The 16,407-nt window shown below is 41.1% G+C and overlaps 1 protein-coding gene across 1 annotated transcript in view; it reads right to left on the reverse strand.

The window, feature by feature from the left end:
- The window catches only part of LOC134572306 (cytochrome P450 2G1-like), a 32,587-nt gene extending 19,331 nt beyond the window's left edge, over positions 1-13,256 (reverse strand). The window contains exons 1-2 of the mRNA XM_063431189.1: positions 13,034-13,256; positions 11,597-11,759 (exon numbers count right to left, since the gene is read on the reverse strand). Coding sequence (XP_063287259.1) covers positions 11,597-11,759; positions 13,034-13,213 — 343 coding nt within the window. The 5' untranslated portion in view covers positions 13,214-13,256. The remainder of the gene's footprint in view (positions 1-11,596; positions 11,760-13,033) is intronic.
- Positions 13,257-16,407: the final 3,151 nt, after the last annotated feature.

A 16,407-nucleotide genomic window follows, 5' to 3' on the forward strand; every position in this document is an offset into this window, starting at 1 on the left:
CTTTTATGCATAACCCCTTGCAAGGGGTTTACAACGCACATATACAAGGACACATCTCAAGATCTTCCCCCTCCCTGGGGATCCCAGCGCAGGAAGAAACTCCGTTCCCTTTGTCCCCAAATCCAGGCACTAAGTCCACAGGGTTCCCTACACCAGCCGCCAGAGGTCTTCTTCCCAAGAGCCTCTGTGCCTTGGAGGCTAGGCATGGGAAAAGTGGACCGCCCATTTATTTCCCAGGCACAGGAAAGCCCGCCCGCAGGAAAAGAGCTGGTCTCTTTGTCCATTCAGGCTCAGGAGAGCCCGCCAAACTCACCAGTGCCCAAAAGGTGCCAACACCAATCTCAGGAACACTAGACTGTTCGCGAGGTCCTGGTGTGAAACCCAGACAAGGGAATCATCTCTTTTCAGGGTTTGAATGCTCCCCCTGGCTGGCGTTCATCTATACGAATGGCGACCACCCAGGGGAGCACTCATTAATAACTTCCCTTGCAGTTTCACACCTATGTTGTGTGTGTGATTGCTCTGATTAATTGGTGTGAACATTCTAATGGGGCACTGGAGGGGTCCTCGTTCAAAGACGAATGAGTCAGGAAACAATCCACGAATGCTCCCCCTGGTGGCGTTCACCTGTACGAATGGCGGCCACTCAGAGAAGCACTCATTACATGTTTCCCTTGCGGTTTGCGGTTTGACACTTATGTTGCAAGGTGTGAACGTTCTAACCCAGCATTCTAAATGGGGTATTGGGGTAGTCCCCATTCAGGAAGCGAATGGCTTCCATTCGTGCATGCACTCCCGAACGGAGAGCAGCCACAAAACACAAAAGTACAAGGGAAACACATGAAAAGAAAAGGGAAATCCATGAACAGGCAGCGGTTCCACTACACAGCTCCCCCTTAACCACAAGCCGGCATACACAATCTGATCCCAACGGATCGGCTTGGGGATGTCCGGGGTAGTACTCACGGATCACTTCCCCAGGGCTGTCTGTCTTGACAACCCTTTGACGCTCCCATTTTGCTTACCAGGTCAGTAATGAATGGAGAAGTCCTGTAGCAGCCTGGCATTGTCTCCAGAGACCCGGTTAAGCCATACCAACGGGTTGTCATCCATGAGCATGGTGAATTGCTGTCCTTATAGACAGGGCTGCAATTTCTTGAGTGCCCACACCCCCACCAAGCACTCAATGTCGGTGTAGCTCACCTCCCAGGGTGGTAGTTTTCTACAGGATGTTCCCCGCCATCGTCCCTGACCTGGCTCAGTACTGCTCCCAATCCAAACAAAGAGGCATCGGTGTGGACGAGAAAACTTTTTTTCTTCGGATTAGGAGCAGCAAGGACAAGAGCATTTACGAAGGTGTCCTTAAGGACTTGGAATGCCTGCTTACCCTCTGGGGTCCTGTTTACCTATCAGGGTAAGGTCTTACAGATCAAGTCGGTGAGGGGCTTAGCTAGGGCACTGTAGTTGGGGACAAACTTCCTATAGCCAGCAGTCTCTAGGAAGGCCAGCACCTGGGTCTTAGTGCGGGGCCGGGGCCAACTGACCACTGCCTCAACCTTGGCTGTCTTGGGCTTCTGTGACCCAGTACTGGCAACAAGCCACCCTATCCAGCAGCTCATCTATACGGGGCATGGGGTACGCATCCGATACCGTCTTGTCGTTGAGTCTCCTGTAGTCTACACAGAACCTGGTGGCTTTGTCTCCTCATCTATGGACCCTGCCTGAGCTCCATCCTCCAGGAGGTCCGGCAGGGGAAGATTATCAAAATGGCGGCTACATCCTCTGTCCGCTCGTGGTAGGGCTTCAGTATGTTAACATGCAAAAGGCGTCTGTGGCCAGACTTCTGCCTGTTTGTGAATTGCTGTATTATATTCTGTATGTTTCCCCATTATTTTCATATGAATGTGCCTGCTCCCCGTTCAGGAGGTCCTACACAAAGGGAACGCATTGACCTCCCGAACAAGGACCACCCCGACAACTAATTTAGAATGTTGGTGTAGAACATTCACACCTCATAATGAGGTGTCAAAACCACAAACCGCAAGGGAAGCCTTGGCACATGCCTCCCCTGGGTGGTGGCCCATTCGTTATACAAACGCCGTCCAGGGGGAGTATTCATCTCCCCAGTGCCCCTTGGAATGTTCACACCAATCAATTAGAACGTTGGCAACTTGCAACATAAGTGTGAAACCGCAAGGGAAGTAATTGCTCAGTGCTGCCCTGGGTGGCTGCAGTTTGTATAGATGGGCAGCGGCCAGGGGGAGCATTGTTATTGTAACTCCAGAACTGGGTGTTATTGTAACTCGTCCGGCTACTGGGTGTGGAAGGATGTGGCTGAGCAAGGCCCGCTACAGAGTCTAACCCCCAGGACCCGAGCAAGGACTGATCACATAGTTAGTGTCACACTTTTGTTCCACTACTCAGTATGGGCCCTGCCAGGCAGCCTGTAGCCTGTCGTGTTGGACGGGTTTTCAAAACTAAAACCTTCTGACCGACTGGAAAGCTATGGCTCCTGATCATACCAGGTGCGCTGGCGTCTCTGTGCTGCCTGGAGGTTCTGTGCTCCTGCTCTCTCTCCCAGTGCTCCCTGACAAGGTCTAGGGGTCCTCTCACCCTCCTTCCGAACATTAGTTCAAACTGAGAGAATCCTGTGGATTCCTGGGGCACCTCCCGGTATACGAACAGGAGATGCGGCAGAAATCTCTCCAAATCCTTGCGAGTCACTGCAAAGGTATGGAGCATCTGCTTCAGCATGCCATTGAAGGGCTCGCACAGGCCATTGGTCTGGGTGTGATCGGGGCCATCCTTCCCCACCTGACAAGTGGCTGCCATATCCCTATACGCATGGAGGGTAGGATCAGATACTGCCTTACTCCCAAACTCAGCTGGAGTATCCCAAGGCAAGGGAACCAGGGCAAGGGGGGCTACGGGCACCGGGGTGATGGGGCTTGCCTAAGAGGCTGTCTACAGGGGCGACTGCGTGGAACTGGGGTAGGGGAACTAGCCCGATGGGTCTGCATATAGGGGCGACTGCATGGGACCGGGGTATGGGACGGGTATGTGTGCCTACATGAGCCTCAGAGTGTGAGATGTGCTGGGTTGTGCGGGCTTGGTGTCAGGTCATCACCGGGTACATTTCTTCCGGAGCCTGGATAGTCACATAGGTGGAGGTAAGGGGGCAAAGGTCATTGTCGAGAAGCACTTCCGGTCCATGAGCCCGACTTTGACTCTCTGGGTTCTAGCACCCCAGTCGAGGTGGACATGGGGAGTGGGTAGATGGCTCCCCTTGCTTTCCGGAGGGCGACCATACCCCCAGTCTTCTCCCCCTCTGCAACAAGCTAGGGTCAAACTAGAGTTAGGGCGGCTTGGGTGTCTCGCAGCCCTTGGACAGTGCACCCGTTCAGCTGAATCGGCTACCTGTGGTGGTCCCGGTTGTAGTGGCAGTCTGGATAGGGTTTGATTCATGCATGAAGGTTGCCGAGGTTCCGTAAGGGCCACCTACTAACAGAGGGCGGCTTCTCACGGGGCAGGGGTTCCACTGTTCTCACCCACTGGGGTCGGCTTCTGGACTGGGGGCAATTCTGCTTAATGTTACTGGGCTGGTGGCACTGAAAGCAATGCCGGTCTGCCCCGGCCGGTGCCCGCTGAGGGTGTGTCTGAGCCGGGGACCCCCTGAGCAGGACGATTGCAGCAAGGGGAGGTTGTGGGAAAAGTCGTATGGGGGGGTCGGTAGCTGGGAGAAGTAGTGGGGTGTTGGGGCTGCGAGTGCGAACGCTCTGATTAATTGGTGTGAACGTTCTAATGGGGGATGGGGGAGTCCTCATTTGGGAGATGAACGAGTCAGGAAACAATCCACGAGTGCTCCCCCTGGAGGCGTTCGCCTGTACGAATGGCGGCCACCTAGAGAAGCACTCATTAATTGATTCCCTTGCTGTTTGACACTTATGTTGTGAGGTGTGAACGTTCTGACCCAGTGTTCTAAATGGGGTATTGGGGTGGTCCCCATTCTGGAAGGAAATGTTTTTTCTTCATAGAGGCACTCCCGAACGGGGAGCAGGCACAAAACACAAAAATACAGGGGAAACACATGAAAAGAAAAGGGAAATCTATGAACAGGCAGTGGTTCTGTCACAGATTCCACCTAGCTTTTTTTTACTATAATTAAACTTTCAGGCCCCTCTTCAATTATTGTCCTACATATGTTAGCTGAAGCCAAGATAATAATAGTTAGAACTGGAAGATGGATTTAGCCCCTTGTTGGCGTGCAGTTAAAGTACAAATTAATTTTCAAATCAAAATGGAGATGGGTATTTGTAAGTCTTTACATGCAGATTATAAAAACTGTATGTGACGGACACCCTGGGTATAGAGGGGTCTATTCCGCCAGAGATGTCCTCTTCCCTTAGTAGGAGCAGGGCTGCAGAATTCTACAGTAGATCTTTCAACCGACCAAGGATCCAACAATGTTGTGCAGCTCTTACAAGAGCAATGAACGACACTACCACATACAGTACACAATCCATCCCCTCTGCCTGTGATATAATTAAGGCAGATAATACTTTAACTTAATTATCCCCAGGCAGAAAAAAACACAAATTTTTATAAAGTCCAATAAGTACCCCAAAATAAAACATATCCCCATACATTTCACATCCCCTGATCTGGGTGAACAACATATCCAAAAATCACCTAGATAAGAGCTGGGGTTCAGGAAATTCCTGGAAGTCTATTTTGACCGACTGCATGCATGGTTTCATGCCCAAAAAAGTTCCAGAGAATTAGGCTGTGCGGACGGTCTATTTTAAACAATCAAAGTACTGTTCAAATTACTGAACAGAATGGTGAATGACTATAGTTAATGTGTGTCCCTTGTTCGTGGGCTTCGACTCACCAAACGCCATTTGACTCCCGTTCGAATTGTTGAAGTTTCCTGGTAGGTAACTTTTCAGTGGTGTTCTTGCCATCGCGTGTCCGATTTGAGTTCCATGAACTCGACGACAAAACACAGTTGAACCCGTTCGACTAAATAAGATTGCCGCAGTCACGTGTTCGAATGTTGAATGGCGGCCACTTCGACTACTTTGACTGTTCGAAGTGCCACTTTGACTACTTTGACTGTAGCTGAAGTGTCCCTTTGAAAGTGTAATTCTGTTCCAATAGAAGTTCAAGAGGCAGAAATAGTGCCTTAGAACCAAATAAGTCACAGAAGTCATAGTCACAACATTAAAGGCTGGCAAGTAGTGCTCTCCAAAACCCAGTGGTGAAGTGGCTTTCATTACACCTTCTCTTGAAAATACAATTCAGCATTTTGTAGGGGATCCTTAGAATTAATACTATATAAACTACTGTAATATTTTTCAAAAGCTTTTTCAAATGTCTAATTTTTATAGATTTTGCTTTTTCTATGTTTTTCAGTTTATTGGTTAGCATCTTATCCGCTTTATTGCTCTAATAATAATGGAACGATTTCAGTCTTTCTAACTTCTTAGATATTTCCATAATTATTTTTTTCATTAATAGTTTTTTTAAGATCCTCAATCTGATTTGAGATATTTTTTGAAGGATTAATTTTATTGCTTCAAGATAATATTCCAACTTAATATAGAGTTCGGAAAGATTTTTTTCTCTAAGTTCTTTACTTTGAGAGGCTTATTTTATAATATGACCCCGGATCACACATTTAAAAGCAGCCCATACTGTAACTGGAGATAGATCATTAGAGGAGTTTTCTTGAAAATAGAGATTAATAATTTTTTGATATACTCTTTTTTGTGGAGATTCTAATAAAATTTCTTTGAGTTTACATTCTGGTTGTTTTTTTATAAATTATAAATTTGTCTTCAGTTCCAAAATGACTATATTGTGAGCTGACCATGTAATCTAATCAATATCAATTTTTTTGACTCTTTGAATGGAGTTTATATCTGTCAAAATGTAGTCGATTCTTGAATAAGCAAGATATGTTTTTGAAAAACACGTTTAATCTCGCTCATCGGTAGGAAATAAACACCAGGTATCATATAGTGAAATCCTCTAGGCAAAGGAACAACATTTTGATGCTTGTATATAGACGTTTTGTCAGTCTTTCATTGTCTGTGTATCCATCTTAGGGTCCATCACACAATTAAAATCACCCATCCAGATGATTGTTCTTTTTTTATTCTTTTCAATCTTTCCCCAAATCTCAATATAAATTTCATTGGTGCAGCATTTGGTGAATAAGTATTAACAAGTGTGTAAAGGATATTGTTTATTGCACATATCGTTAATGTGTATCTACCTTCCGAATCCTGTTCGGAATATTTTGTACACAAATCTATATGACGTGAAAAGAGGAATGCAACCTCACGTTTCCTTTTATCTTGTATTGAGGATGTAATTATCCTAGGGAAGTCTTTTGAATTATGAAAAAAAATTGTCTAGACTCTTCCAATGTGTCTCTTGTATGGCACAAATATCTATTTTCTGGTTGTTTTATTAAATAATTGGATACATTCATAGGTTCTAAAACCTATCATCAGATATGAACTTTGGTGTCTGGTACTTTAACAGCACCATCATCCCTATTATGTGTTCCCAATAAACACAGATGGGAGGACTCACAAAAAAGTCAACTTATCACCACCCCAGTGGTAATTCCGAAAATCGAACTATGTAGCCAAAAATTAAAAGATCCAATGAAAGGAATTCATTTTGTGAACATATCCCATGGAAGGGAGAAGGAGAAAAATAGATGGAAAGGAAAGACAGAGAGAGAGGATCACGACAGTAATTGTATAATACATTATCTTGGTTGTATTGAATATTCCATTTCCCATAAAAAAAAAAATAGGTAAAAGCATATAGAATTAAATATTACTTATTACATATACACCAGTTTAACTTGTCATTAGTATTAATTCTGTTCCTAAATGTAATTCTCTGTATACAATTCTTTGGTCACAGTGTGTATTACTTTTATCTTGATATTTGTGTATCAATTGCATTTTTTCACTGTGTTCTTAAATACAATTCCTTTATATAATGTGCATTGTTTTGTATTACTTTTAGTGTTCCTTGTTATAGTGTCTTAGTGTCAGGTATATCTGTTTTATAAAATCTCAGAAATTCACTTTTTCCACTTTTAATTACCCTATTATTTTCTTTCTCTTTACTCCTTTTACCATTCTCTTTCTTTTTTTTCTTCTCCCATAGTGTTCCGTGTATATCAATAAGTGTGCCATACCCACAAAACCCCAAAATTGCTTCTCAATCAAACATCAGCTATTCACACTGTGTATATGAATCTCATTTTCCTTTATTTTATTCTTCCCCTTCTTTTCCTTCCCTTTCCTCCCATTCCATTCCTGCCCCTCCCCTTTCCCCCTACCTTCCTCTCCTCTGTGATAAACAGATTATCATTTGAAAAAAGAATTATATTCCTCTTCCTTCTCTTCATCCCCTTCCTCTGTCTTCTTCTTCTTCTACTTAGTATATAGGTGTATATTGATATTACATGTTTCTTAATGTCATAATTGGTATGACACCTGTTTGTTGCTAGTCATTTATAATAATCTTCCTTTTTCAACAGTATTACCCCAGTCAGCCACGTTACTTACCCCCAAATTGTTTTGCAAACATATTTCTAAGGTCGTCACTCAGATCTTTACTACAATTTTCCTTAAACACCCAATATTCCTTTCTCGCCTTGACTACTGTAATCCGATTCTCAGTGGTCTTACGTGCTCCCAACTTGCACCATTACAGTCCATAATGAATGCAGCAGCGAGGCTCATCTTCCTGTCCGCACGCACCTCCCATGCCTCACCCTTCTGTCAGTCCCTACATTGGCTTCCTATAAAATATAGAGCTCAATTTAAAATTCTGGATCTTGCTTTCAAATCTCTACATAATGCTGCTCCCACCTATTTATCCTCCCTTATACACAAGTATGTCCTGTTTAGGCCCTTACGATCTGCTGAAGACTTACGTCTATCTTCTGTTTCCCCCAGGTAACAATAAGATTTCTCGAGGGCTGCACCGTTCCTGTGGAATTCCTGTGGAATTCTCTTCCCTCCTCCGTTAGATGCTCACCCAGTCTCCACTCCTTCAAAAAATCGTTAAAATCGTTAAAAACACACTTCTTCATAAAAGCGTATCAATTAAACTGTTAATAGCTCCTGACTGATTCCTCTTCTGAAACTGTCACTAGTCTAATACTATCCTTACCTTTTTGTGTCATTTTACCCCACTCCCTCTAGCATGTAAGCTCATTGAGCAGGGCCCTCAACCCCTCTGTTCCTGCATGTCCAACTTGTCTGGTTTCAACTACATGTCTATTCGTCCACCCATTGTAAAGCGCTGCGTAATTTGATGGCGCTATATAAATACCATAAAAATAATAATAATAATATTCAAGTATTCGGCAGTCTACACTTTCTCAATGTACAATGTACTCCTCCTGCTTTTAAGGTATTTCAATTATGACCTCTGGAGGTCACCATAGTTCACTAGCACCAAGTCTTGCCGTGCTGGACTACCCTTGTTACGGGTAAGTAGGCCTTCATGGAATCTACGCTTATCTCGACATGTTAGGTTCAATCTATCAGGTTTCACTCAGCCTTATCACACCTATCAGATACACAATAACCCCTTATTCCCAGGACGTCAAGAGACTCTACATTTTCGGTCTAAGGGGAATCGACTTCTCTCACGACGGCTGTTACGGTTGTACAGAAGTACCTCACTAGTTCTCCCTAAGAGATATTAACTGGACCATCTTCGAACAATACCTCCACCCCTTTTTCGAGATCTACCCCATAGTGGCAACAGCCAGACAATCATAACACAGCAACTGACGCCCCCATCTCGTTCATCCGACAGTAAGCGAATCCCAAACAAACCGCAACTATTCCAGGAACTCATCCTGGACTAGCAGTACTCTTGGCGCATGGGAGAATATTAGCACAAATTGCGCTTTCAGCGAACACCAGGCGCTCATACAATCGAGCTCTCATTGTCATCAACAGATTCCTTATCGAATACCAAATCAAAAGTCCGTTGACATTAGATACCATGGTGGCATTCATCTCTTTTTGCCTCCTAATCTTATAGTCATACACAATACAATAAAACTATATCTGACAGACATACACCTCCACATTATAAACACCTCCCCCAGTCACACTACCTTTACGTCACCAAACACAAAAAAAATCTTATGATGCCTCCTATGACTAGTAGGTCACAAACCCATGAAATGACAACCAATAGACGGCATAAAATGCAGAACATTATCCGACATATGGGATACGCAACCATTCGAAGCAGAAACAAATAAGACTATTAAAACCACCTTCTATGGGTTTTACGGCCTAGTGAATTCACAGTAGAGATACTACCAACATGCTAAAATAGCTGACCTAAGCGAGTAGGGAACCACTACATTTTGACACTTCGCCAATCTAAAACAATTCAACGGGGATGCCTGGCGACATACAACTGTTTCCCCCAGGTAACAATAATACCCAGTTCAATTACTCGACCATTCTCACCTGACCCTGATAGGCTAGGACAAATCAATCGTAGTATACGTATGAACTCTACTTTCTAAATAATAGGTGGCGACACGTCAGCCATCACAGGCCATTCTTTTCATATAGGGGCAGCAACAACAGTCTCTAGTCAAAAAGTACCAGGGCACATAGTCAAACACTGGGACGATGAAAATCATCTGCAACCTATACCCCAACCTATACCCCAACCGGCAAACATTTAAAGAGTTAGCCGAATATTGAAGAACTGTCATATCTTCACGTTAAATACGATTACATACGTACTAAAGGTACAATTAAGTAACCACAGGCTGTTGCAATCTAGATACCCACCATTTCAACAGCCTGTGGTTACTTAATTGCAACATTATTTAGATTTGTAAGTTAGTGATTTGGATTCAACTCATGTGGGACCTTTATATTTCCAAAGACAGCGGTAGTACTCTACACTATTGAGATGTGCTTCTATGGGGAACTATCTGTCTGACAACCCAGGCCCACAGTCCATTGAATTTAATTTACAAGCCCTATATTTAACCCTGTAACTTTCCAAAACACCATAAAACCTGTAGATGTGGGGTACTGTTGTACTAGTGAGTGTTAAAACACTAAAACTTGTAATGATGATTGATGATGATATCAGTGATATGATGATGCAGTTTTTGTGTGAAAAATGCAAACAAATATATGAAAACTAATTTTGGCTAGGGTTGTGACTACGTGGCTACTACAAAATACTGGACATACCCCATTCTGAATACCCTTGGTTATCTACTTTTGTGAATGATATGACATGATGGAGGTAATTATCATTCCTTGACTGCCATATGGTCTCAAAGGAAACATAGGCCAACTAACCAATCTGGCAAGCTGAAATGGGAAAGTCCAATATTTGACCCTGTAACTTTTCAAAACCCCATAAACCCTGTACATGGTGGGTAGTGTTTTACTCGTGAGACATCACTGAACACAAATCTGAGTATTTTAGAGCAGTACAACCTAAAATGACAATGATATCATCAGTGAGAGGGGATTTTATTTGAGGGGAAATGCAAAAATAAATATGAATGCTAACTTTGGCCAGGGTTTGTGACTAAGTGGCTACTACAAAAGACTGGACATACCTCATTTTGAATACCTTGGGTTGTCTATGTTTGCAATGGTATGCCACATTGGGGTTAATTTTTATTTCTGGACTGCCATAAGGTCCCAAAAGCAGCATAGGCCCAGCAAACCAATCTGGAAAATTTCAGTGTGTAAAAAATGAAAAGGGGAAGAGCCCTATATTTGACCCTGCAAACTCCATAAAACCTGTACATGGTGGGTACTTTTGTACTTGTGAGACATCATTGAATACAAATATGTGTAATGTAGCAGACTCTAACAGTATTATAACATTAACAGTTAAAATGCCACGTAGAACTTCTAAAAAAAAATGTCATATTGGATTATGTTTCATATATAAACATTTGATATTAAATGAAAGCCCTGTTTCTACTAAATAAAATGTTATATAATAAGTGTGGGTACATATAGCGGAAATTCCATTTTTTTTTTTTTTTTTTTTTAGTTTTGTTTTGATCAGACCTTGTACTATTGACTCCATCCTTAAGGGGTTAAAAGGGAAAATTCCATCCCTCCCCCCCAAAAAAGCCCCAAAACAAACCCACAATGTATTTGTTCAGCCAAACCATGCAGTATTTTCCACAGCAGAATGAAGGAGTCAGCTGCATGCAGCTCAGGGATCTTCTCTAAGGTGTGCTTCCCATGTACAAGTGAGTCACATTGATTGTTCTGGGGGAAACATGCATTGTAGACGGTTTCTGTATGTTCCTCTCTGGCTCAAAGTAACGTGGAGGCAGGGAAGGAGTAGCATTTGGATAAAAACATACTTTCTAGCATTGAAATAATCTTGAAATGCTTATTCCACAGGTGTCTACATTTTGCTCGGATTTAGAAGTAAAGAAAAAAATATCACAGAAGAGGTCTGCTCTGTAAAGTCTACTGAAGTGAAAAATTAGAATAAAAAAGGAAAGAAAACGTTGAGAGCAATCATTTCTTACCATAATTTTTGTAGACAGTGTCAAAGGTGCTCATGTCTCCCCGAGCCAAAAATTCATCCCCTCTGTCTATAAGGATTTCTTTCACCCTCTTATATCCGGTAACCACCACTACTGGCCGAGTCCCAAGGTACACCGTGTATACATCACCATATTGTTGACTAAACTGTAATGGAAGAACATCAACTGCTTGAACTCTGGTGTGACTTTCATGTTATTAAATTATTTATATACCATATTAAATAAAGCACAAGTGTCATCAAATCTTAACTAGATTTTTTGAGAAAATATATTTTTATTTGTCCGAGGAGCCATGTTGGGTCAGATTCTACTCATATCCGAACAACTTCCACACAACCTAACATGCCTACTGCTGCAGGTTCACACAGAACAATCACTGCAACAGCAAGTTAGGTTGAGCAGCAGTTGGTCAGATAAAAGCACAGTCTGACCCAACATGGCCGGTCAGCCAGATAACAACTGAAATGTTCTCAGACTAATCAATGCACATCACTAATGCAAAAACACTAACTATATAGGAGTCTACTCCACACTGCAGGGGTTTAAATGGTATGTTGATGCACTGATTTGCATTCATCATGCAACTCATCAGCATGAGGTTGGTTACTGGTTTGCTTATTGAGGCTTGGTAGTGCTTGGGAAGCAAAATCCAAATAGGTTATGGTGGGGAAACATTGTGATTGAAAACCCCTTCCACCTGAAGTCTGTGAATAAGCAAACCAGTAACCAACCTCATGCTGATGAGTTGCATTAACAACGAAACAGCTGTCCATGAGTGGTTCACTGGTTTTGCATCTTTTCCTAAATTGTGTTCCAAGCAGTTGTATACTGCAAACACAGATTAAAAGGAATCCATGTTTAAAATGGAATGAGGCAAAAATGTGATTCTTTGTTAAACTAATTTGCATATGCCCACCCAGAATCCTTTGCGGATGCAACATCGCTGCAGTTTTGGGATTTCTGTGAGAAAAGCAAGTTTTATGGCTTGACTGGTATGCAGATTATTGTTTAACATTGTATTAACTATCCACAGACCTCAGGTGTAAGGGGTTTTCAATCACAATTTTTCCCCACCATAACCTTTTTGGATTTTGCTTCTAAATAAATAAATATATATATATAAAAAAAAAAAAGAAATGTGTATATATATACTTTCGTCCAGCTGAAACGTTGATTCACCATGGCAGATGCCTGAATAAAAGAATAAAAGATACGTTTTTTTCACAATACTTATAAGTCCCTGGAGTTTTACTCTTTATAACAGGAGTGCAAGCTTTGGAATCTTTATATACACACATTAATTAATACATTTATTTCATTAAATGTAATACACTTTTAATAAATAAAAATGTTAATTTTGATAACTATTCCTTTTATACCAAGATTGCTAACTCTCATTGTAAATTCACACAGTCCTACCTTCTGGAGAGTTTCTACAAAATCCCCCTTTCTCAGCTGCAGCAAATTTCCCAGCAGTGGAAGAGGTCTAGGTCCTGGGGGGAGGTTTCCATTTCTCCAAATGATTTTAAAACCAAGAATCACAATAAGGCAGGATATGCAGAGGGCAATAAGGAGCGTTACCCCTTCAGAGGAATCCATTGTGGAGTCAGCTCTCCAATGTGTTTCAGATACAGGTGTCTTGATGTCTTTCTTGCATAGAGGTGGTAACAAAATAAAATTGTATTCATGTAAAGTAATGCTGGAGGGGAAGAAGGAATTGTGGGTGGTGTCTAAATATATGAATATATTAAGACAAGTTATTACATACATAATGCAAAAATACCAGAGCATTTCAGTGTGCAATGATATCTTTTTTATTGGACTAACATGATACGTAAAAGACAAGCTTTCAAGTGTTTTCCTCTCTTCCTCAGGTCTGAAGCAATACTGATCAATCTGATAAAAAACTATGTTAAACAACTAAAAGTCTGACCTTTTACTGTAAATCATCAGAAGTAGGGACCTAATCCAATCACAATGCTTTCAAATAGCAAAGCATTGGATTGGCTAAAACTGTCAAGGAGGCAGATCAGGGACAGAGCCAGCACAAGCCAAACACAGCCCTGGTCAATCAGCATCTCCTCATAGAGATGCATTGAGTCAAAGTATCTCTATGGGGAAAGTTCCATGTCTCCACGGAGAGGGTGGAGACACTGAATGTGAGTCACACTGTGCAGCACTGCCCCAGGAAGCACCTCTAGCAACCATATGAGGAGTAGCCAGTGGAGGTATTTGTAGGCTGGAATGTAAACACTTTTCTCTAAAAACATAGTGTTTACTGCAAAAAGCCTGAAGGGAATAATTATACTCACCAGAACAAATACAATAAGCTACATTTGTTCTGGTGCCCATAGTGTCCCTTTAACCCCTTCAGGACCGCTGACGGTTCAGGACCGTCAGCGGTAAAACGTGCGTTTGGACCGCTGACGGTCCTGAACCGTCATAACGGTCTGGGGCTACTTACCTGATCGCCGTCGGTCCCACGGCGGCGATCAGCGCTCCTCCCGGTCCAGGGGGACTGCCTGTCTGCCCGGGCAGTCTCCCCTCGGCAGATCAAGACCCCACGGCCACGTGATCACTCGATCACATGACCGCAATAGGTGTCTGTATCTGCCTGCAGGGGGACTGTCTGTGCTGACAGTCAGTCTCCCTGCGTCTGTAAAATCATAAAATAAAGTTACAAAATAAAGCAATCAGTGTAAAAAAATAATATGTATAAATATATATATATATGATATATATATACATGTATTATATCTATATATAATATATGTATATGTATCATATATATAATGTCCTACTACTAAGTGTATTTTTATATTTATATATACGTATATTAATATAAAAATACACTTATATTTAAACTACACACGAATATATACAATATATATAATTACTATATATATGGTATATATATATTATTATAAAATACAAATAATATGTTAATAAAAATAAATAACAAAAAATATAAATAATTTTTAATAATTAAAAAAATTGTATATATATATATGCAATTTTATTCTAACAGTATTTTGATATTGATATACACTTAGAATGTAATGATATATATATCTATGTATAAATAAATAAATAAAAATAATACGAAATATACATATGTCCATATACATAATTACATAAATGATTTCATAAATATACACGTAGACGTCAAATATATAAATATGTATATATATTAAAATTCTACGTGCGTATTTATGTAATATTTTTACCTAATTAAGTAATTTTAATGATTGCAATTTGAGGGACCTGCCTGCCAACCCAGGCCGAAAGTCCAGATAATTTAATTTGCTAGCACTGTGTTTAACCCTGTAACTTTCTATGACACCCTAAAACCTGTACATGGGGGTACTGTTTTACTCGGGAGACTTCGCTGAACACAAATATTAGTGTTTCAAAACAGTAAAACATATCACAGCGATGATATTGTCAGTGAAAGTGAAGTTTTTTGCATTTTTCACACACAAACAGCACTTTCACTGAGGATATTATTGCTGTGATACATTTTACTGTTCTGATACACTAATATTTGTGTTCAGCGGAGTCTCCTGAGTATAACAGTACCCCACAAGTAGAGGTTTTATAGTGTTTGTGAAAGTTACAGGGTCAAATATAAGGCTTGAATTTACTTTTTTTTGTTTATTGAAATTTGTCAGATTGGTTAGGTTGCCTTTGAGAGCGTATGGTAGCCAAGGAATGAGAATTAGCCCCATGATGGCATACCATTTGCAAAAGAAGACAACCCAAGGTATTGCAAATGGGGTATGTTCAGCCTTTTTTAGTAGCCACTTAGTCACAAACACTGGCCAAAGTTAGTTTTTTGCATTTTTTAACACACAAACAAATATAAATGCTAACTTTGGCCAGTGTTTGTGACTAGGTGGCTACTAAAAAAGACTGGACATACCCCATATTGAATACCCTGGGTTGTCTACATTAAAAAAATATGTACATGTTAGGTGTGTTTCGGGGATTTATGACAGATAACGGTGTTACAATGTCACTATTGATACATTTAAAATATATATATATTGAAACAGCAATTTCCTACTTGTATTTATAGGCCTAGAACTTGCAAAAAAAAGCAATAAAGAATGTAAACACTGGTGTTTTTAAACTCGGGACAAAATTTTGAATCTATTTAGCAGTTTTTTTCATTAGCTTTTGTAGATAAGTAAAAGATTTTTCAAGTAAAAGTCCAAAAACATGTTTTTTTTTAATTTTTCACCATATTTTATAATTTGTTTTAAATACAATATATGACATAATACAAATAATGGTATGTAAAGAAAGCCCTTCTCGTCTTGAAAAAAACAATATATAACTTGTATGGGAACCGTAAATGAGAGAGCGGAAAATTACAGCTAAACGCAAACACCACAAAAGTGTTAAAACCGCTCTGGTCCTTAACGTACAAACATCGCAAAAACAGGCCGGTCCTTAAGGGGTTAAAGAAGGGGTGGTGAGTGGAGTGTCACACATAGCAGAAGATCTGCCTGAAAGTGAAAGGTGCAGACTTGCCAAGAAAAAGTAAACATTCAGAGAAGAGAGACATCCCCTCCCCCCTCCCCACCTTCTTTAACATCGGGTGTTTTGAATGTTAAACTTTATCAGATTGATCAGTATTGCTTCGGACCTGAGGAAGAGAGGAACATTCTCTAAAGCTTGTTTTTTAAGTATTATGTTAGTCCAATAAAAAAGGTATCGTTGCATACTGCAATAACCTGGTATATTGGCATCTGGTCTACTGGGCTAATCCAATCTACACTATATATGTT

The sequence above is a fragment of the Pelobates fuscus genome, chromosome 9 (assembly GCF_036172605.1).
Source record: "Pelobates fuscus isolate aPelFus1 chromosome 9, aPelFus1.pri, whole genome shotgun sequence".
NCBI classification, from domain to species: Eukaryota; Metazoa; Chordata; class Amphibia; order Anura; family Pelobatidae; genus Pelobates; species Pelobates fuscus.